Here is a 23,370-nt window from a genome sequence, read left to right as displayed (position 1 = left end):
TGTTATATATGTGGCTGTTACACACTTCAACGTCAAAGGCGCAGTATTTCATCATTTGTGACACGTGCATATATTGCCTGTTTTCAAGTTCCCCTTGGCAATCAAGACAAGAATTGGGCTCCTCATGTTGTGTGTCATAATTGTGAGGAAATGCTTCATGACTGGACAAAAGGAAAATGCAAAGGAATGCCTTTTGGTATTCCCACGGTTTGGCGTGAACCTAAGGACCACAGCAGTGACTGTTATTTGTTTGATCCATACAAAGGGCATCAGCAAGAAAAACGGCATATGATCGCATATCCTAATATCCCTTCAGCAATACAACCTATCCCACACTCTGAGACACTCCTGGTTCCAGTTTTCAATGGTTTTTATTTCTTCTAAGGATGAAGAAAGTGAATGTGGTGATCAAGTGTATTTTGATAAGATGCATGAGTAAATGGTTGTAGAATCTGAAGGGTCTTCTTCTGATGCCAAGTAGTCATCAACCCCTCAGCAATTTAGCCAACCCGAATTGAATGACTTAGTAAGAGATTTGGACCTATCAAAGAAAGCAGCTGAGTTATTAGCCTCCAGGCTTTAAGAAAAGAATGTACTTCACCAATCAGCTAAAGTATCCCATTTCAGGAAGTGTGAACAAATTTTTGTGGACTTTTTTCCCGAAGACAAATACTTTGTTTACTGTCATGATATCAGTAGTCTTCTCAGCCAGCTAGGTGTTACCACTTACAGTCCAACAGAATGGCGGCTATTTCTTGACAGCTCTAAATGGAGTCTGAAATGTGTTCTCCTACACAACGGTAATGTTTATGCAGCAGTTCCAATTGGTTATTCAACTCATCTGCGAGATTACAATGACATAAAAATTGTCCTCAAAGCCCTGACCGGTTGGCTCAGTGGTAGAATGTCGGCCTGGCGTGCAGGAGTCCCGGGTTTGATTTCTGGCCAGGGTACACAGGAGAGGCGCCCATCTGCTTCTCCACCCCTCCCCCTCTCCTTCCTCTCTGTCTCTCTCCTCCCCTCCCACAGCCAAGGCTCCATTGAAGCGGGGTTGGTCCGGGCGCTGAGGATGGCTCTATGGCCTCTGCCTCAGGCACTAGAATGGCTCTGTTGCAACAGAGCAATGCCCCAGATAGGCAGAGCATCACCCCCTGGTGGATCCTGGTCGGGCGCATGCGGGAGTCTGTCTGACTGCCTCCCCGTTTCCAACTTCAGAAAAATACAAAAAAAAAAAATTGTCCTCGACTTTCTCAAGTATGAGGAGCATAACTGGATCATTTGTGTGGATCTTAAAATGGTAAATTTCCCGCTAGGACAACAGAGGGGTTTCACAAAGTATCTTTGCTTTCTGTGTTTGTGGGACAGCCGAGCTCGGGAGAAACACTGGACACAGAAGGAGTGGCCGAAACGTGAAGCTCTGGAAGTAGGGATGCAAAATATTGTGAATGAACCTGTAGTTAATCGAGACAGGATCCTTTTCCCCCCACTTCACATCAAACTTGGCTTAATTAAGCAGTTTGTTCAGGCTTTGAATAAAGTGAATGCTTTCAACATATTATTTCTGCTTTTCCTGCCTTGTCTTTCAAGAAGATAAAAGCAGGTGTATTTGATGGACCTCAAATTCAAACCCTCATACGTGACGAAGAACTTGCCAGGAAGATGAATAAGGAGGAGAAAGCAGCATGGCAGTCTTTTGTGGCAGTTACAAAGAACTTCCTTGGCAACAAAAAAGCAGAAAACTATGAACTTCTGGTTCAAAGGATGCTGTTGACTTTCCGCCACATTGGATATAACCTGAGCATTAAGATTCACTTCCTGGACAGTCACCTTGATAAGTTTCCTGAAAATCTTGGAGCTGTTAGTGATGAGCAGACTACTGCTGGAGCATCAAATGAGATTGTCCTCAACAAGTACACAAACGCAAGAGCTACAAACGCAAATTTTTGCCTGAATAGAATTTAAATAAGTTTTGCACACATTTTGATTAAAATAAGTGTGTTAGCCCTGGCCGGTCGGCTCAGTGGTAGAGCATCGGCCTGGAGTGCAGGAGTCCCGGGTTCGACTCCCGGCCAGGGCACACAGGAGAAGCGCCCATCTGCTTCTCCACCCTTCCCCCTCTCCTTCCTCTCTGTCTCTCTCTTCCCCTCCTGCAGCTGAGGCTCCATTGGAGCAAAGATGGCCCAGGCACTGAGGATGCTCTATGGCCTCTGCCTCAGGCACTAGGATGGCTCTGGATGCAACAGAGCGATGCCCCAGAGGGGCAGAGCATGCCCCTGGTGGGCACGCCAGATGGATTCTGGTCGGGCGAATGCGGGAGTCTGACTGCCTCCCCGTTTCCAGCTTCGGAAAAATGCAAAACAAAACAAACAAAACTAAATATTGAAAATTTTACAAGATGAAAACCTAAAATCTTTTTAATTTTATTCATTTTAGAGAGGGGAGAGAGAGAAAAAGAGAGAGAGAGAGAGAGAGAGAGAGAAAGGGGGGAGGAGCAGGAAGCCTCAACTCCCATATGTGCCCTGACCAGGCAAGTGCAGGGTTTTGAACCAGCAACCTCAGCATTCCAATTCAATGCTTTATCTATTGCACCACCATAGGTCAGACCTGAAAACCTAAAATCTTGAATTGCAAAAAAAACACACTGTATCTTACAGAGAAAAACTAATGTCAGATTTGAGATCAGCACACTCGAATTAGGCAAGAACAAGTGTTTTTGTGGATGCAACAAAAATTTTGTTTCTGTGTTAATAGATGTGAATTACTCTATCAACACAGACCTGAATGCAAACTAGTACTTTTTACAGGGAGATAATATGGTTCTTCAAAAACGTTTTCCTTCTTTGATGTCATTTTAACCACCTTAACACACATGTCCCTGGGTTTTAATCTCTCCCGGTTTTCTCTCTGCCCCTCTGAAGGCCATGAATAGGGCTATGCAAATTCAATTCCTATCCACCTCAGCCCTGGCCAGTTACTATCTCTGAATGATCACGAACTTTAAGCTCTTACCTCTGGATAAAACTTGTTTTCTTACCAAGTTACTCGCATACTATACAACCCAAGTTGTAGTGAAAAACTGGCTTTATTTCTCCTTTCCCCACCTGGTAGATCACATGACCACCATGCCCATGGATTTCTATGAACAGAGCTCAGGCTTGGCCAGGGTGAAGCGTGAGTTTCACTTACAAATATGTTGTCACTATTCTTTCAAACTGCCCGATTCCACATGATTTCAGCTAAGCTAATCTTGCAAAGCACATAAGTACGTAACTGATTTTATTTCATTTTAATACAATCAGTAATTGACCCGTGATTTCTGGCAGCCACAGCTAGTCCACCAACCCGAGCAACCAAATGCTTATCTTTACTTCCAACCAGCTACTCTGGGGGCTGGGAAAGGAAAAATAAAAACCAAGGGACAGGAAGACCAATGCCCTGAGAAGGGAAATACATCTCACTGCACATAAGACACGTTTCAAGACAGGCCAGCAAAGCCTAAACCTTTTATTCCACCAGCCAGGATTTCTGATTCTCTAACGCTGCAATTTGAAATCTCCGGAGTCCACAAAAACAGTCTTCACCTTTGCTGCATCCCCAGAAAGGGGCCAGGGCAGGAGCGGTCAGGCCCAGGCCACTCTCAGGTAAGAAGCGCAGACAGTTCTCTGCAGGTACGTATCCATCTTTAACTGAAATGCTTTAAACCCTCCACCACCCCCAACGTTTTTCTACGGCATGTATGACAGGAAAACACTCGTCTCCATGTATACAACTCCATGGGAGGGGGCAGGCAACACACAGGCACCAATCTTTTTATTCGGCCAGAAAATACAATAGAGTCTGACTCGGGTTAATGGCAAGGAGATATGCAGAACCGTGTGTAACTGGCCCCCAGGGCGGGCTGGGCTGGAGTTTTGTGAATGGAAGCACTGCCCATGTTGGAGGTGAATTCAGTGCTACAAAAAAACCAAGTCGCTCCTGTCACTGAGCAGTATATGAGCTGCTTCCTAGAACCCAGGAATGCTATAAAATAGCAAATATCAAGTCGCTCCGTCTCTGAGCAGTATGAGCTGCTTCCTAGAACCCAGCAACGCCCACACCCCACACCTCATCTGGACCCCGCCGATTCCTCACACACAGCTCCATGCAAAGCAGAAGACCCTTTTGTGACCTCTTCTCTAGGGGGCCAGGAGGGTGGGCCTCAGGAATGATGTGGGGTGGGCTTTTTACTTTCCTCCCCCACCAAAAACTACACACACACACTCAGACATACTACAGAGCCATTTTCCATAGTCTGTCTTCCCCACAACCGCAGGCTCCCGGAACGCGGCTGTCCCCGGGCTGAGCCGCGCCTGGTGCTGCCCAGGGCTGGGGTGTCCGCACGCCGCGGAAGGCCCCGTGCTGTCTCACAAACTGAGAGGGTGGGCGCAAGGGGCGTGGCTACTCCCGGGGACTGCTTTTTGTCTTAATCCAGTCTACTCGGCAACACTGTTAGGTCCCGGGGCCGGGAGAGGCTCTGTGGGCACGACGTGGTGGATGACCTGGTGGTCCCAGCCCACCGTGGTGAGCAGGGAGTGATTGAGCGGAGACCAAGTGGCGTCTCTCACAAAGTCTCTGTGGGCATGGCTTCTAAACCTAGAAAAGAAGAGAAAGGTGTGAGCGTGGTGCGGGACAGGAAGAAAACACGACTGGGAGGAGAGAGCCCAGCACTGCCAGACACATCTTTGGGTGTGTTACACACCTATTACATACAGTTATCACATGTACAAGCCCAGAGGGCTTCATCCATCCCTATTCTTACAACCGAAGAAACGGTGGCTAGAACAGGAGCAGTGACCTGGGCGAGCCAAGGTCAGACAGCGCATGGGGCAAAGAAGGAAGTGCCACCCCGACCCCGTCGGGCGCCTTCACCCACTAACACACTGCACTTACTCTGGGGTTCTTTCTGTGACATGGGTCGACTGCCCCCCGGGAGACAGCTGGAATGCCAGCCTTGACCTCCCCCTGCCGCCACACCCCCGCTCTGCCGGGACAAGGCTGGCTGTGAGTGAGCCCCGGGCCCAGGGAGGTGGTACAGCCTGTCTCCATCACCACTCCCCTTGGAAGAGACACTGCCCTTCCTGTACCCTCCCCGGGTCCCGATCACAGGGCGCCGCCGTGCACTTACACCTCGGAAAGGCCCGAGTCCAGCACAGCGAGCGAGCAGTCTTCGCTGACAGAGGCCAGGAGGGGAGCACTAGGACAGGAAGGAGGGTGTGAAAGGTAAAGCCCGTGGGTCACAGGACAGCCCTCATGGGCTGGCCCCACCCCTCTAAAGGGACCCGGAGAAGGCGGCCTGACCCCACACTGGGTTAAGGTCTGGCTCCCACTCCAGTCCACATTATAAGTTCCACAGAAAGAGGAGGGAAATGGAGGAAAGCCGGGGTTGACAATCATCCTGGCAACTAACCATCCCATCTGGTCCCTCCCTGCAGCTGCAGCAATTACCCAGAAACACATGCTTTCAGCCACACTGTCCTAGAAGCCCACAGTATCAGTCACTTTGGGTGTTGAGCAGGGAGTTAATCATTTGCAGACAGGAACTGTACAACCCAAAAAAGGACTGCCGCCTTAAGAGACTGTGACCTCCTCAAAGCCAGCAGGGCAGCGCCTGCTTCATGCAACCGCCCAATTGGCTGACGCCTGGCCAACACGGGCATGAGCCCGCGCTGTGCCCGTTCACACCCAGCAGGCCCTGGTGACAGCCCAGTACCTGTGTGGGGAGAACACCAGCCCAGTGACACACTGCGAGTGCACAGCGGCACTGAGGGCCCAGCTCGCACTCTTGGTGTCCATGAGGTGGACAGTGCCATTCTCGTCACCTACAGAAAGAAAAGGCACAGTGGTTGAGGGCCCCGGCTTTGGCCTCCACCAGCCCTGGACTGGAAGGCTAGTCCCTCCATCTCGGACAAGCGAACCACTCCGAAGATCAGCTTTCTCTTCTGTTGAGTAGAAATAAGTAGTCATTGGGTGGTTGTAAAATTAAATTAATAGATGATGCAGTTACTATTTTAACCTCAAACTGTATCAACTATCCACAGTAGAATGAAATTCCCTACACAGTAAGTCCTCACTTAACGTGATCAATTGATTCCGTGATTGTAAGTGAAACAATGTAGAAGGACACCAATTTACTGTCAGCTGACTGGTATAAACAAGATTTAAGTTCCCGTGGCATCTTATCAGCTTCACGATGAAACGATGCCGAATGAAAGGACATTATTCAAAGACCTGCCGTATAGTAGTAATCCATGTGCTTTGTGGCCCCGACTTCTAACCATGCCCAGGATACAAGACCCAGAACAATCAGAACTCAGACCCACTGGGAAAGAAATCACCATGGTGTCCAAAGCTAAACTAAAACCACTGCTCGGTCACCCCTAACCCCCAGCCCCCATCAGCACAACTCACCTGCTGCCCAGGTGTGCTGATGAGACGGAGCAGCTGGAGCCTGGTGCGTATGGAGTCAGCGCTCCCTCTCCCCCCCACCCCCAAGTCAACACCCAGTTTGAGGCGCACCCTTACCAAAGACAAAAACTTCGCTCTGCTGAGGGTGCCAAGCCAGGGAGGTAGGGAGGTAGCCAGAGGCACTGCAGCCTGCAAAGGAGGGGGGTGGGTTCGGAACAAGACTCAGAGCCCAGCTCTGAAAAGAAGCTTCCCAGATGAAGACACCTTAAACCCCAGAAGCACTTTACTCGGTTTCCCGAACCCCACCAAGGCAGCCGTGTCCTCATCCCTGACCCCAGAACCTCCATTTCTCCATCAGCCTCCTGCCCTTCCTAGACACAAGCCACAGGCAAGCCTCCAGCACACAGCATGAAGATACCAACTCTGGCTCCTCTGCGACCCGTCTAGGAAACGGGAGTCAACACCACCCCGGACCCGGCCCTTCCTCTGCGACCCGTCTAGGAAACGGGGTAAACACCACCCCGGACCCGGCCCTTCCTCTGCGACCCGTCTAGGAAACGGGGTAAACACCACCCCGGACCCGGCCCTTCCTCTGCGACCCGTCTAGGAAACGGGGTCAACACCACCCCGGACCCGGCCCTTCCTCTGCGACCCGTCTAGGAAACGGGGTAAACACCACCCCGGACCCGGCCCTTTCTCTGCGACCCGTCTAGGAAACGGGGTAAACACCACCCCGGACCCGGCCCTTCCTCTGCGACCCGTCTAGGAAACGGGGTAAACACCACCCCGGACCCGGCCCTTTCTCTGCGACCCGTCTAGGAAACGGGGTAAACACCACCCCGGACCCGGCCCTTCCTCTGCAACCGTCTAGGAAACGGGGTCAACACCACCCCAGACCCGGCCCTTCCTCTGCGACCATCTAGGAAACGGGGTAAACACTACCCCGGACCCGGCCCTTCCTCTGGGTACCCATCTAGGAAACGGAGTAAACACCCACTCCGGACCCGGCCCTTCCTCTGGGTGCCCATCTAGGAAATGGAGTAAACACCCACTCCGGACCCGGCCCTTCCTCTGGGTACCCAGTGCAGAGTGGGCAGCAGAGCCTCAGCGGGAAGGAAGCGGCTATGAAACTTATGTCACAGCCAGTGGGCACTGGGCAACTTTTCCTCTGACTCTGGCCAAGGAAGGCCTCTTCCAGGTGGGTTCCCAGTACCTCTCCCACCACTGGCTCCCAGGCTCACCCAACTGTGACGCTGGCTTGGGACAGCGGGTATCCCAAAGTAAGATTCTACTGTCCTGGAGGCAGAGGAACAGAAAAAGGGCTTCAGAATCCGGAGCAGCAGCTGCGGGCCGGGAGTTCTCCACACCAGACTTTGGCCTAAAGGGTCTGAGCGTGGTTGGGGGGAGGGCAGGGAAGAGGAGGCTGCACCTCACCTCACTGCAAGAAAGAAACACGGAGTCCTGGTGCGGAGAGGCAGCGACGCAGGTGACCTGCCCAGAGTGAGCTGGAGAGGAGAAAGAGAAAGATGAGGAGAGGGAGCTGGAGGCACTGCTACAAAGCAGCCCAGCTCCCACCGAGGGGTAGCAGGGAGGGTGTGAGAGACAGACCCCGTCTCACGATGCATTTAATCAATTTCAGGAGAGATTCTGAATTAGACAAAACCGAAGAGGAAATGTTGCTGGGGTTATAAAACCGAAAAAGGCTTGGGGGAAAGTTAATTAGCAAAGACAATGACAGAGAAATTAGGCCTGACTGGTGGTGGCACAGCGGATAAAGCATTGACCTGGAACGCTGAGGTCACTGGTTCGAAACCCTGGGCTTGCCGGGTCAAGGCACATACGACAAGCAATGAACTAAAGTGAAGCAACTATGAGTTGGTACTTCTCGCTCCCTGTCCCTCGCCCTCCTCTCCCTGTAAAATCAATAAATAAAATCTTCAAAACAGGAAAAGAAAGAAAGGGCCAGGAATGGCAAGTAGGGTCTAGTTTGAAAAGAAAGCCCTCAGGCAGGAGAGCAAGGACTTGCTGTCCCAAAGAGAAAAATAAAAACAAAACAGCCCAGGCCAGGATGGGAAAGAAAGAACGGACACTCACCCCGGTATGAATTCAGTACCATTTGTTGAGCGAGGTCCCACACCTTGATGCTAAGAAGCAAAAGGAAACAAACTTCAGTAGATTGCAAAATCTCTAGGAAACCTTACAGACATGTCATAATTAGTCACTGTGTTCTTATAACGGGTCCAAAGTGATCTATAATAAGGCTACTCGAATAGGAAAGATACCCAATGAAGATCTAGAGAGAGGAGTGATGAGAACAGGGACCCACCAGAAGTCTTTGCTCCCACTGACAGCTTGCGTGCCAGAGCTCAGAACACTGACCGTACACACTATGTCATCGTGCTCATACTTGCAGAACTTGCTGACAATGAGTGTCTCATTCTCATCCAGCTCCCACAATTCAACAGCACCTGTTACGGATGGGATGGAGGGGGAAGGAAACAAGCTTGAATTATACCAAGACAGTAATTCACTTCTGGGATTCAAGCGGTCCAGTCACTAAACTAACCAAGTTAAGTTATTTCTATAAAAGCACAGTCCATATTATTAGAGGGTTTAGCTAACTTCCAAGCCATTTGCCTTTAAGCTGGCATTACTCTTTTCCTAATGACAGTCTAGATAAGGTGGGGAAGGCTTCTAGGAAAGGACAGAAAAAAGGTGGAAGGGTGGCTTACAGTAAGAACACACTGGAAAATAAGTGCCCAGGAGGAAAGGATGGCATCTCCACAACTTTCTATGTAACACACAGGCCAGTGTGGTTCAAGCTGCCCAATTATAATAAATATTTATTGGAACAATTTCAATACATGTCTCACAGCATCTTTTTAAAATGTGATGAATAACTCAATGTCTTCCACAGTGACTGGCTAAGTACTGAAAATGCCCTCAAAATTGTCCTGAAAATATGTAGTGTTCAAGCTCAACTGTCGGAGAGGGGCTCAATTTGTAATGTCCACAATTACACCTCTGTGTCATGCCTGCCAACACCCCAATTCTGACATTTTTTTAAATAATTTGATAAAGTCTCCACTGCTGAATCTGACATACAAAACAAAGCAGAATGTAGACATTTAAGAAGAAAATGGGAAGATACGGGAAGGGACAGCAGAGATTGGCTTCAGCACCATCTTTAAGATTAAGATTAACCTTGATCTGGATTGGGGGGATAAAATGGTTCCAACCCATTTCTTAATTTTATTATGGATTTTGTTGGGAATTCCCATAGGGCAATTTATCATCTTGGAAAGGTATTTCCACCTACACAGAAGTTCTCCTTAGGGACCGACATCCTCTAGCTACCCCAAGCACTGAGTGTGGGGCATGAAAGATTGAACCCTGCCCGACCCGTACCCATCGGCCTTCATTCCCCCTGTGAGGCTGAGAACAGAGTGACTCACCTGAATCGGAAGCCACTAGGATACCTCTGTCGCCCACCCATGTGAGGTCAGCCACTCCGGCTTCCGTCTGGACTCCAGCGGAGCAGAAGCCTTCGTTGGGGGCGGCACAGGGGTCCTTGAAAAGCCAGAGGGAGCCAGCCCAGCAGCGGCCACTCAGGCTGGAAGCCCCGAGCAGGAGCGCCGCATCTAAGGGAGGTACAAGCTGTCAGAGCGTGCGAGTTGAAGGGTTCGTCTCCGTGGTGACCGCACGGAGAACCACGCGGGCCGAGTCTGGATGTGAGCTCAGGAACGCGGGGCACGTTTTGGGGCTGAGCTCAGCGAAGGAAGGGTCAGGATGGCAGGCGGGGCAGGGACGAGGGATTAGCCTTGAGAAGGGTCACCCCGTGCCGGGGTGAGGGAGCTTCAGGCCCGGGATCTCGGCTCACCCGACCGGTACCGCGCAGCCTCCAACTGCCGCTCCATGCAGGCGGGCGCATTAGGGGGAAGGTTCCACTCGCGGGCCGCCGGGGGCACTAGAGGAGGCGGGGTTTCCTTCTTCATCTCCCCGGTTCCAGTGCCAACCTAGACCCAAATTGGACGCCCGCGGGAGAGTCAGCTTCAACAGTCCCCACGTGGTACCCTCTGGGCCTCCGCCCCTCTGGACAGGCTACAGGCACTCTACATCTCGCGAGAATTACTTCTACCGTTCCCATTCCGCTGTCTGGCTGCCGCCCTAGGCAACAGGTTCTCCGCGCCGTTTGCCTCTTATCGCGAGAAAAAAAAAAAAAAGCGAGAGGAAGTTGAACGGAAAGAGGGTTCGTTTCTCTTCTCGCGAGACTGGCGAGCGACCATCTTGCTCCTGCCCCTGACAGATTGTCTTGTCCAGGTCAACTGGGACGCCGAGACCGCTGAGCGGACCCTTGCTGACCATGCTGTCTCGGGTGGTCCTCTCTGCTGCCGCCACAGCGGGTGAGAAGTGAAGACCCTGGTCCGGGCTATCAGAGTAACTGTAAAGAATGGCGTCTAAGGTTGCTTAGACGGGATAAAAGGAAAAGGGGTGAAGAAAGGCGCAGCGAGACTTGGGCCTGAGTGGGGTTATTAGCGCCGCTCAGAACGTGAGCGTGGGGTTTCGGGGGACAGGAAAGAGGGGTGATTGCCTTTAGTGATCGAACCCCGCGGTGGCCGAGGCAGGGGCAAACCAGATTTCACCTTGACCTTGCTGACCCGCGCCTTGTGTGTTTGCAGCCCCCTCTCTGAAGAACGCGGCCCTCCTCGGTCCGGGGTAAGTGAGAGGGGCGTGATGCTCCCCTTCGTCCTTGTTTATCATCGCGTTTCAATTCTTGGTGACCGTTTAGTTTTGGGCCAAGAATTACCTTTCTGTAGGTAATTTTGGAACGCGTAAAGCCTCATTCAGAGGCAGACTTTTGTAACTGCCTGGAACATCGTCTTCGTTTCACATAATGGCAAAGATGAAGAGTATAAGTGAGGTGTTGTAACTAAACTAGAAACTGGGTTTTGTTGTCTTCTAAGCCCCGCCCCTCTCCCTTGTGACCTTCAGCGAGACGGATCAGCCATAGGCCGAATCAGAGTTCCCAGAACCAGAATTTTTGCCTACCCAAAAACAAGGTCTAGGTCTTATTTTTAATTTAATTTATTGGGGTGACATTGACTTTTAATAACATTAAGCTGCAAGTGCACCATTCTATAGTACATCTATCTGTATATTGCATTGTGTGCCCACCACCCAAAGGCTAGTCTCCTCTCACCATGTGTGTGACCCCCTTTACCCCTTCATCCTTCCCCACCCCCTTTCCCTCTGGTAACTGTTGTCTGTGTCAGTGGTTTACTTGTTTTGTTTGTTTGTTGCTTTCTGTTTTCTAGTCCACACAGGAGTAAGTTTTGTTAAATAAAAACAAAGAAGCTCATTTTCCATCTGTCACCTAGATTAGGACTTTTACTGCCAGATCGTAAGAGAGAAGTTTATTGATTCAGTAGGTACTTATTTGCCACCCATGTAACCTGAGAGAGAAAAATGAGTCAGGCTAAGTACCCGCCTTTATGGATCTCAGGCAGGCTAGAGAGGAGGCAGCTAGCTACAGAGCAGTGGTTGAGAGTGGGGGCACCAAAGCTGGAAGAATGAGGTCCACCTGGCCTCTCCACTTTCCCGCTCTGTGACCTCAGTTTCCTCATCTGCAAAACGGAGATAGTAGTACATTATGGGTTATGAAAATTAAAAGACTTAATTCCTGTGAAACTATAAAACCAGTTTCTGATACATATAGTATGTGCTTAGTAAATGTTAGTAGCTGTTATTGTTAACATTATTTCATAAACACGTCGGTTGGGGAGGGGGGGCCTTAGATTTTTTTTTTTTTAGCCCTAAAACTTGCAAAATATGATAACTATGGCTTGAAAAATGGCTTTAATATCTAGTTATTTTTTTGTGTAGGTAATAAAGGGAGGCTATATGACTGCTTCCAACTTATCAGAAAAAAATATATATTCCATATAGACAAGTAAATAATCACACATAGGTGCTAAATAAAATACACAGGAAACATACATAAGATTCAGGAAACGTCCCTGATAATGTTTTCTTTCACATTCCCTGTGATCTGTCAGCAGGGCTCTCCCACCATGTGGACTCTGACCACTTCTTCCACTGCCACTGCTGCCGTGGTGGGATCCTCCGGCAGCTTCCACCGGGGCTGTTTCCGAGGTCTCTTCGCTAGTCTCCTGTGTCTCCCCTTTCCCGTTACTGTACACCCCATTCTCACAGTAGCCATAGGGATTATGTCAGTCCCCTCGCTGCACCCCCACAAACGCTTCAGAGCTCCCCATCCCCCTTGAAATAAAACCCAAACTTATCCCAGAAGGCCCAAAATGAATTGATCCCATCCTACCTCTTTATTGATCTCCTTTCTTTTTAGCTCATTCTGTGGCTATGTTGGCCTTCTTGCTGTTCCTTTGAAAACTGCCAGGCTTATTTTTGAGTCAGGATCATTGTACTTGCTCTTCGCTCCGTCCCCAGGTCACTGGCTCAAATGTCCTCTGGCCTTCTACCGGAAAAGCTTGCTCCCTCACTGTTGCTCCCTGCCCCCTTACCTTACTCCCATTTTTCTTCATAGAACTTGAAACAACTGCCTGAAATTGTGTGTGGAGCTATACACACACACCCCACACCCCTATTAGAGAGTTGAAGGCCAGGACTTGGTCTGCTTATTACTATGGTTTCTGGGCCTCACATAAGTAGAAAGTCAGTGAACGTTTCGTGGAATGAATGAATGTTAGCCCAAGATTGGAGAGGCCTTTATAAAGGATATACATGAAGTGATCTGAAGGTTGGATGGGCTTGGTAGTTGTTTAGTGAAAGGCCTGCCAGGCAGAAGGAGCAGTGTGAGGCATGTTCTTGTTTTTATGTTTGTTTTTGAGAGCTGTAAGTGCTTGCATATGGCTAGAGGGTAGGAGAGTGAAGGAAGGCGAGGGTATAAAATGTGACAGGTGCTGAATCCTATTTGCTGTATTAAGTAGCTTGTTTTCTGAAGGCAGGAGAGAGCCTGTGAAGTCAAATTTACATTTAAAAAACATTGGCAGCAGTGTGAAGGGGGGGTAGGTTTAAGGGGTATTTGACCAAAGGAGAGGCCTTGTTTTGGATTATTAAGTTCAGGCTAGAGATGAGCTCTTGAACTAAGACAATGAATTGGGGAGAAGATTTGTATCAGGCTGAAGCAAGTTCTCTGGTGCTATGATTAAAGTCAGTGATTCTCAACCTGGGGCAGTTTTGCCCTCCATAGAACATTTGGCATATGTCTGGAAACATTCTTGGTTTTCAGCACTGGTTGGGAGTGGGGATGCTACTCTAGATGCCTCTGGTGTGTGTAAAGGCCACAGGGATACTGCTAATCACCTTACAGTGCACAGAATAGTATCCTACAACAGAATTGTCAGTGGTCCAAAATGTCAGTAGCACTGAGATTGAGGAACCCGATTTAAATGTAAGAACCCTGATTTAAATCTGGAGCATGAGTCTCAGATTTCAAGATTTGTTGGGGTAGCTAATGCATTGGGAGGCAGAAATAATATTCACACTGCTGTATACCTGAAACTACTGTCATACAAAATACTATTGAATATAAACTGTAACTGAAAAAAATAAAGAGTAATAATATTCAAAAGACAAACAATGGCCCCAAATCAAAGGAATAATACAAACTCTTAACATTGCAAATGGATAGAGGTACAGAGTGGGGAGGGGGAACAAAGACATGCTGAGTATTTGAAGGAGACTAAGCTAGACAGTAGATTGGTTAATGAGACACCAATTTGCTCTAACTGCTAAAAAGCAGTCTTAGACTACATCAATACAAGAAGAATTTGCAAGTCCCCTATCATACAGTAGTTCAAGCCCAGTAAAATGAGTGATTTGGTCATGCTGTCTTCGAGTCTTATGTTTAGTTCTGCATACCTCAGTTTTGTAAACAAAATCAGAGAGCTCCTTAGACAGCCAGGACTGTGGGGGAGTGAGGTAAAGATAAGTACATAAATTATCTTTCTTACAGTGAACAATAAAATGAGAACCAACAGAAGGAGGTTTCGAGGACTTGGTTGTAGCGGTTCAGTTCAAAGATGAACATAGTAGAGCTCCCTAGCGCTGGAAAAGCCTGTTCACACAGTGCTGGTCAGCACCCCTCACAGAGGTCGTTCCTCACGGTCAGAGTTCTTGGCATCAGGGGGTCACAACAGAGTGGATGTATGAGAGCTAACCACATATGCCAAGCCCCGTTCCAAATACTCTGCGTGTATTAACTCAGTTCTCACGACAACCCTGTGAGGCCTTATCCTTTATTCCCCGTTCACTTAGAGAAATTGGAGATTACAAAAGTTTAAATCACTTGCTCAAAGTCAAGCGGCAGGTTTAGGATTTGAACCCAGATAGCCTGGCTACAGTCTGTGTTCTTAGATGTTTCTTTGCTGATAAGACACACAGTGTGCTAGACGGATGACTGAGGAGGATTTACAGAAGGGATTCTAGTAGGTTACATGCGGCTTTCCTCTTGCGTTTGTCACACCGCTGATTGTGAGCCCCTGACCTTCTTGTTCCTGGTCTCTGCTTTCTGTTGTGACACTGGGAAACTGCCTCAGTCCTCCTCCCCATTGTTTTACTAACTGTTCGTACACTGTGTTCTCTTTAAAGAATAGGCTTAAGTTTGTGTGATTGCTGCTTGTAGGGTGTTGCAGGCGACACGGATCTTCCACACTGGGCAGCCAAGTCTGGCCCCGGTGCCGCCTCTTCCTGAGCACGGAGGGAAAGTTCGTCACGGGCTGATCCCTGAGGAGTTCTTCCAGTTCCTTTACCCCAAAACCGGTGTAACAGGTGAGCATTTGCTAGGGTTCGATAGTATGTTTGGATGGTACGGTTTATGTGAACCTAGGATTTTGGTGGCCTCTTATCTCTACATATACCCCAAAATCAGACCAGCTGTTTGAAAAGTAAATTGCAGAAGTGATTCAAAATAAGTTCATTTGGTTGCTCTAACTTGTCTTTGGAATAAATTTCTTTGGGATTTTAACTTGATTTTTAGCGTGTCTCCATTTGTTGATATACCAGATTTATTGAGTGCCTGTTTCATGCCAGCCCTGGGCTGGGCATGCAGTGGGGAACGAAGGTGCCCACGTGCATTCTGTTGTAGGACGGACGATAAAGAAACGAGTACCTTGTAATGTACTGTCAGATAACGGAAAGGGCTCTGGACTGAAATAAATCCAGGTTAGGCAGTAGAGAATAAACTATACATGTAAGTATGAAAACAGAAGTTGGGCTTTTGGGCTGTATTTGTCAGGTTCTCCCCTTTCAAAAAAACATTCTGAAATCTTGCATTTTTATAATGCAGTATGCTTCTACTTAACATCATTTAATTCTTACAACAGTCCTATGAAGACATTTTTATTCCCCAGAAAGACTAGAAAACCAAGAATTTGCCAAGTTCTACTTGAACACGGGTTCCCCGCGTAGGCTCGGTGTCCGTCCTGCTGTGCGCGCTATCTTCCTTGCTGCACTCACGTGCGGCTGTCACTGGGGAATGTTGGGAACCAGAGAGATGTTTTAATCCTCCCAGCAGTGTCCTAACATAGCATTTTCCTAACTGAAATTGCAAGTAACATTACTGTCCTCAGATCTCCATGGATTAAAATGTTACATGTGATAATCACATTTAAAATTAATATATTTGAAGGCAAAAAAACACTTTTTTGGGTAAACTGTGTATGAGACTACAGTTGACCATGACATGAGTTTGATCTGCCTGGGTCTACTTAGACGCGGGGTTTTTATTGGGTGACACTGGTTAATATAATTCGCACACAGGTTTTAGGTGCCCGATTCCACACACATCTCAGCACACCATTGGCGTGTTCATCCCGCCTGGCAGACACCCCGCTGCTCTCCATGTCCACGTGGTTTTTCTTTTCCTTTTTTTTCTTTTCTTTTTGTCCTTTTTGCTCAATTCCCCTACCTGCCCCTCACCCAGCCTGCCACCCCCCAACAGCTGTCCGCCTGCTCTGTGCTGGATATTTTTCAAGATGTATTTTGCTTATGGTTTTCTTAACATTTTTTCCCCCTAGCTTTCTTTATTGTAAGAATACAGCTGTAATACATAAAACATACAAAATATCTGTTCATCAGCTGCTCATGTTATCGGTAAGGCTTCCGTGAACAGTCGGCTATTAGTAGCTAAGTTTTGGGGAGTCAGAAGTTACATGCAGAGTTTGGACTGTGCAAGGGGTCAGCACCCCTGAGTTCCCTAGTGTCCACCATGTTGTGCAAGGGTCAGCAGCATAACCCTTTTATTCTCAGAATACAGCCCAGTGTCCTTTGATAGTAGCGTTGCTCAGAGACCGGGAAATGCTGCCTGAAAAGCCTGCTTTGTCTCTGCCTAGCGTCTGGTGAGGCAAGAAGATATAGCTGTGTTGAAGCATTGTAATTAGACACTACAGGAATTGACAGTCCTGGTATTCTGTCTTCCTCCCCGCTACAGTACATACACTACCTGATCATTATCAGGAGGTTGTTTTTTTGTTTTTGTTTTTTGTTGGTTTGTTTTTGCTTTCTTCTTGTCTTCAATGTCAGGTTTCTATTCAATAAAAGTAAGCAGTAGTAGATAAATTTTATCCTGACCGAAGTTCTCATTTAGTAAATTATACATTTTGCTGTGCAAATTACTTTGGAAAGTTACCTGACATCTTTGTGGAATAATTCTTGTTCGTTGAGCAGTTGTGCTAGGCAGTTTGCATACATTACTTCTAATTTCATCAACCCTATGAAAAAGGTACTGTTCCTGTTTTACAGATTAGGAAACTTAAGCTCAGAGATCATTTATATGCTCAGTTTCTTACAAGTTTCAGAGGCAGGTTTTCTTGAGTCTCAATCCAGTGTTCTGTCTTTGAATCCAGTTATTTTAATTTTTACTTAACTTTGCCTTCAACAAATTAAATGCAGAAGTACCCTTCTATCTTCCTCCTTTAAGACTTACCATATCCATCATAAAATAACTTTTTCTTCTTTTAGGACCCTATGTACTTGGAACTGGGCTTATCCTGCATTTTCTATCCAAAGAAATATATGTGATTACTCCAGAGACCATCTCTGCCGTATCAACAATAGGGTTGCTTGTCTATGTAGTTAAAAAATATGGTGCCTCTATTGGGGAATTTGCTGATAAACTCAATGAGGTAAGAACCATAAATCTTGCTTCACAGTTTAGAGCCTAGTAGAAGCATCAAGGTTATCGAGATGTTTTTGAAGTGAATGTATATATATTCAGTATAATTAGAAATAAATTATAATGAATATGATTATAGGTGTTAACGCTAGCAGATTTGAGACCAAAAGTCTAGGTAAATTTTTGAAAAGCTACCAACTTTCTCCATAGTTTCGTTCATACAGCAAGATACTGTGTTGCTGTCATGGGCTGTTCTTTTAGGGATTTGTGCATTTCTTCCTATGTGTGTGTGTTTCTTTGTGGGTGTTTTTATAAATGAGGGGCATAACTTTGAGGGAAACCAAATGAATCTGTTCTTCTTAAGCTACCCTTGGTGCTTCCACTGATCTTTGTTATCAATATCATCATTGCAGCAAAACATTGCCCAGCTAGAAGCAGCAAAACAGGCTTCCATCAAGAGCATCCAGGATGCAATTGACCAGGAGAAGTCCCAGCAGGCGCTGGTACAGAAGCGCCATTACCTCTTCGATGTCCAGAGGGTAGGTTTCAGAACTTCCTGAGGAGAAGGAAGTTACTGGTTCGTGTGCTTTAAAACAAAAGTGGAGACTCTCACGTGAGGAGTGGCTGACTAGGCGGAGCATATTTTATTTAGGAGAGAGAAGATGTGGGTCAGCTTTGGCAGTTCTGGCTGTTAGACATTTAAGACCTGTCAGGATAAAGGATTAGAATTATTACTCTAAAATTAAAAAGTAAAAATTATAAAAAGAGCATAGTTTGGACGCACACATAAGGAAAATAATCATTAAGTTAGAGTTGATTAAAACAGGGTCGAAGGCAGGTCATGAGGAAACATACTTGGCTATAAAAAAGTCCAGTACCTTACATTCCAGACTCACAGAGCAGACTCGGATAGCAGTGGGGCTTTTTCCTCGGTCAGATCACAGTTAGATTCTAAAGTGTTCAGTTTCTAAAGCAACTTTAGGAACAGGTTCAAGTGTGTTCTTATTTTACTTTATGCCTGATATGTAAAGTGAGGTTTTCTTATGCCAGAGTTTATGTCACAGAGGCCCCTGTGAAATGAAAAATAACATGCTAAGGTAAAGTAAGAATCTGAATAATAAGGCTGTCATCTAGTATTTCTTTTTTGTGTGTTTGTTTTAATTTTTATTTATTGATTTGAGAGAGAGACATACATCGATTTGTTCCACTTATTTGTGCATTCATTCCCTGGTTGACTCCTGTGTGTGCCCTGACCAGGGATTGAACCCACAATCTTGGCGTATCAGGACGACACTAACCAGCTGAGCTGCCCAGCCAGCACCCCAGTTCAGTGTGTGTCAGCGTGGCTTTAGTATCACATGTGCATTAGCCGCTTAGCAAAGGTTTGGGACCTATGGCTTTAGGACCTGATTCTAAGACCTGTGGAATCAGAACCTCTGCTGTTGCTAGCCAAAAAGCTTATATTTTTAAAACAAAGATCCCTAAAGATTCTTAAACACACGACTGTTTGACTCAGGAAATAGGAAAACCCCTTTCCATGTGTATTTAGGTTGCAGCTGAGAATGCTCTCTGCCTCGCATATCCTATGTACACACTAACAATCTGGCTTAGAAGATGCAACTTTTTCAAAAAAATCAAATGATAGTCATTAACATTTTTATTTATTTACTAGATATTTATTGAGTTCGTCCTGTATGAAGACACCAGTCAAGGCAGGGTTCTGGGGTGACAGCAGAGAGCAAAACAAAGTCTGCCTTCCTAGAACCTGCTTTCTAGCCCAGGGTTGAGAGAAGGCCGGGAAGAAACTGATCAGAGATGAGTGTCAGCTGGTTTATCCTTACATGTGAGCATCGATAGAACTTAGTAGAAAGAGAAAAATTAATGCAAGAAGGGCAGGGATTTGCTGGAGCGATGTCCTTCCACAGGCAGAGGGCTTGAAAGAGCGCCCGAGTGGAGCGGTGGCTTCCCGGGCTTGGTGAGTAGAAAGGAGGCGGGGGCCCGAGGAGAGCTCCGGTAGCCTGCTTTACGTGGTCGGAGTTTGTGGAAACTCTTCTGCTGCTTCCTTTTTCTCGGTGAGACGGGCCAGAGGGCCATCGGCCGAGAGGTGGAAGCAGTGAAGGAGGGCGAAGAGCAGGGGGCAGGGGCCGCAGGGCTGCACCCGGAAGCAGTGCCGGCCTGCTGGGGAGGGAGAAGCCAGGGGTCGTGTCACAGACCGGAAGTGATGTCCCTGTCACCGTTCATTTGACACTGTTCTGGAGGCAGTAGTTGATATTATTAGAGAAGAGAAAGAAACAAGAGGTATAAAAATTCAAAAAGGCATAGTTTTCGGGCTTATAGATTACCTGGTTATATATCTAGAAAACCTAGGAGAACCAACATAACTTAAAGCAATAAGCAAATTCCGTAGGGTGTCTGGGTACAAAAGGGATGCCAGACAAGCCCAGTAGCCGTCAGTGTACAAATGGCTGTCCATTAGGAAACACTGGAAGAAGATACACCATTCAGGGAAAGGTGCCTGGGAGTAAACTGAACCAGAAGTGCTTAATCTTTTTACTTTGTGAAGTGCTTATGAAGGTTCTAAGGTCAGAACTCTCAATATTATAAAGACAACAACTCTGCCTACTTTAATCTCTAAATCTAACATATTCTTAGAAAGAAAATACTGACAGATGGGAGCAGCAGGGTGTTGGGACTTGGACAAATTGATTTATAGAAAAAGTAAAAAGACTATCTAGGAGTGTTCTGAAAAAGTAGTCATGAGAACAGCCCTACCGAACATTAAAGTGAACTGTAAACGAGAATGCACTTGGAATAGCGAGGTGCGGTGTGTGAGTAGAAAGGCAGACGGCCCGGGGCTGAGAGGGTCAGCTGGACTAGACGCGGAAGGCACTTGGACGGACGGCACACTCACCTCGGGGGAGGAAGGACAGATGGGCACCTGCGTCATTAGTGGAAAGGGAGTTTCCTGCCTTTCTACCTTATAATAAAATAAACTTCAAATCAATTAAAGACTTTGAGAAGTAAAATCATAAAAGTAGAAAAAGAACATGAAATCGAGCATCCTTGGAGCTGATAGGGCCTTTCTAACAAAGACAACATCGGGAACTTAGGTGTGGTGGCCGATGTTGAGTAGACTCACTGGGAATCATTTCAGAGTGTACATGGATACTAAGTCATTGCTTGTATATGTGAAATTAATATAGTGTATGTCAATCATACCTCAGTAAGAAAAGTAAGTTTGGAAACTGGAAGAGGCAGAAGCCTCAGAATGGACGTGATCTTCAACCGTGCCAACAGTCTTGATCACGTCTTCATTTTGCTTCAGAATAACATCGCTATGACCTTGGAGGTCACGTACCGGGACCGGCTGCACAGGGTGTACCGGGACGTGAAGAGCCGCCTGGACTACCACATCGCTGTGCAGGACATGATGCGGCGCAAGGAGCAGGAGCACATGATCAACTGGGTGGAGAAGCACGTGGTGCGGAGCATCTCCGCCCAGCAGGTGCGTGCCGCCTGGAGCTTCTGGAGCGGGGCTGCTGCGTGAGGGCAGGAAGGGCTGGCGGAGTCCTCACCGTGACGGCTCCATGGCTTTTCTGGGCAGTGGAGCCTGGAAATGGTGCAGAGCATCCACGGTGCTCCTCCTTCCTCGGAATCCGGTCGGGGTTCCTTACTTTCCCGGGTTGCAGCGGTAGAAGATGTTCAGAACACTGGTTGTTGCAGACTTGTGTTCAAGTTCCGTCATTTGGGAAACATGAACCAACATGTTCAATTTCCCTGACACAGAGACTGCAGGCGTTTCCGAGCCCCGCCCGTTCCCCCCGCCCATTCCCCCGCCTCACTCGCTGGTCTGGAGCAGATACATTTCTGTTGCTTACTTAAACTTGGTTTCCTTTTTAAAATGTATATTCTTATTTACTTATGACATGGTTTCTTCTGTACCAGATATGTATTATATTAAATGAATTATTTTATTTATTTTTGTACAAAGACAAAGAATCAGAGAGAGAGATAGACAGGAACAGAGAGAGATGAGAAGCATCAATCATCAGTTTTTCATTGTGACACCTTAGTTGTTCATTGATTGATTTCTCATATGTGCCTTGACCGGGGGCCTTCAGCAAACCGAGTAACCCCTTGCTCGAGCCAGCAACCTTGGGCTCAAGCTGGCGACCTCAGGGTCTCAAACCTGGGTCCTCCGCATCCCAGTCCGATGCTCTATCCATTGCACCACCGCCTGGTCAGGCTAATTAATTGTTTTTTTTAATTTACCTTTTATGTAAAAGCAAGGAACTTAGAAAAATACAAAAAGTCCAGTTATGAAATCAGCAATCTTTTTCATTAACATTTCTGTGTTACCAGTGTTAGTTTGGGCTTTTTCAGGTAGCTAGTAGCTGTATAAGCCAACACCGATGGCACATGGTTAGTGGAGTATCTGGCTACAATTTCTAGTTAGTTTTCACTCAAAAGCTATGAGCCAGGGATTTTAATTAAGCCCTGGAATAGCTTAATATCAATTGCATCTTCCTTATGGAAATAATGAAGCAATTCCTAGTAGTCCTATTCAGCCAATAATCCATGTTGAGTCTATAGGAACCTTGAGGTCTTGTAAGAGGCACCCTTTACAGTTATGGTGTTTATAGCCTTCTATGGTTTGGGAAGGTCTAACTAGACTTCTCTTTCCTTACCACAGGAAAAGGAGACAATTGCCAAGTGCATCACCGATCTAAAGCTGCTTGCAAAGAAGGCTCAGGCACAGCCCGTTATGTGAATGCAGCTGTCCGGACTGAGACAGTAGAGACACTGACGGACTAAGGAAGCGAGGCTGTGACACCCTCTGAGCTGCCATCGGCTGGAGTTGACCACCTAAAATGAAAGGCTTGCGTCCATCTAGTGAGGGAATTAGAAGTCTGTTGGCCAGTGATATTGATATGGTTCTTGTCCCTGTTCTGCATTTTGAGTTCTGTGATCATTTTTAAATAAGCAGTTTGCTTTTAATAAAATTTGGTACCTGACTAAAGACTACCAAGTGATAATTTAAATTTGTAATTAATTCTACTATCTTACAGGAAAGTGACAGTTGAAACAAGTTTTTCAAATTGCATAATCTTCTGACTTTCAACACCTGTCATGGGTAAAAATTAAAAATGTCATTGAACTGATAATCTTGTTGTTTGTAAGACTGTTATTGGTAATCTGCTTCTGGCTGATAGGTTATGGGAAATTTAAAGCTTTTTAATAATCTTAAAAAAAACTAAAGGAAATACTGTACATCATATTATTATCATTGACTTTGTTACCATGTTAGTAGTATGTCTATAGAAAGTATAGGTTTGGCCCTGGCCGGTTGGCTCAGTGGTGGAGCATCGGCCTGGTGTGCAGGGGACCCGGGTTCGATTCCCGGCCCGGGCACATAGGAGAAGCGCCCATTTGCTTCTCCACCCCCTCCCTCCTTCCTCTCTGTCTCTCTCTTCCCCTCCTGCAGCCAAGGCTCCATTGGAGCAAGGATGGCCCGGGCGCTGGGGATGGCTCCTTGGCCTCTGCCCCAGGCGCTAGAATGGCTCTGGTCGCGATGGAGCAATGCCCCGGAGGGGCAGAGCGTCGCCCCTAGTGGGCGTGCTGGGTGGATCCCGGTTGGGCGCATGCGGGAGTCTGTTTGACTGTCTCTCCCTGTTTCCAACTTCAGAAAAATACAAAAAAAAAAAAAAAGAAAGAAAGTATAGATTTGCCCTGGCCAGTTGGCTCAGTGGTAGAGTGTCAGCCTGGCGTGTGGA

At 47.1% G+C, this 23,370-nt stretch overlaps 2 protein-coding genes across 2 annotated transcripts; one reads left to right on the top strand and one right to left on the bottom strand.

Annotated features, from left to right (window-relative positions):
* Positions 1-3,793: 3,793 nt before the first annotated feature.
* Positions 3,794-10,605, bottom strand: WDR77 (WD repeat domain 77). The gene is made up of 10 exons (XM_066353409.1): positions 10,325-10,605; positions 9,900-10,085; positions 8,771-8,912; positions 8,539-8,588; positions 7,879-7,949; positions 7,686-7,740; positions 6,562-6,633; positions 5,750-5,858; positions 5,165-5,233; positions 3,794-4,632 (listed from the first exon to the last, which is right to left on the bottom strand). Exons 1-10 carry the CDS (start codon positions 10,437-10,439, stop codon positions 4,473-4,475), a joined length of 1,029 nt encoding a protein of 342 aa, XP_066209506.1. The 5' UTR covers positions 10,440-10,605; the 3' UTR covers positions 3,794-4,472.
* An 88-nt stretch (positions 10,606-10,693) lies between these two features.
* Positions 10,694-22,761, top strand: ATP5PB (ATP synthase peripheral stalk-membrane subunit b). The gene is made up of 7 exons (XM_066353410.1): positions 10,694-10,847; positions 11,124-11,160; positions 15,107-15,252; positions 17,443-17,606; positions 18,010-18,135; positions 20,922-21,101; positions 22,290-22,761. Exons 1-7 carry the CDS (start codon positions 10,808-10,810, stop codon positions 22,365-22,367), a joined length of 771 nt encoding a protein of 256 aa, XP_066209507.1. The 5' UTR covers positions 10,694-10,807; the 3' UTR covers positions 22,368-22,761.
* Positions 22,762-23,370: the final 609 nt, after the last annotated feature.

The sequence above is a fragment of the Saccopteryx leptura genome, chromosome 11 (genome assembly GCF_036850995.1).
Source record: "Saccopteryx leptura isolate mSacLep1 chromosome 11, mSacLep1_pri_phased_curated, whole genome shotgun sequence".
Taxonomy (NCBI): Eukaryota; Metazoa; Chordata; class Mammalia; order Chiroptera; family Emballonuridae; genus Saccopteryx; species Saccopteryx leptura.
This window is presented reverse-complemented; position numbering and strand designations above follow the sequence as displayed.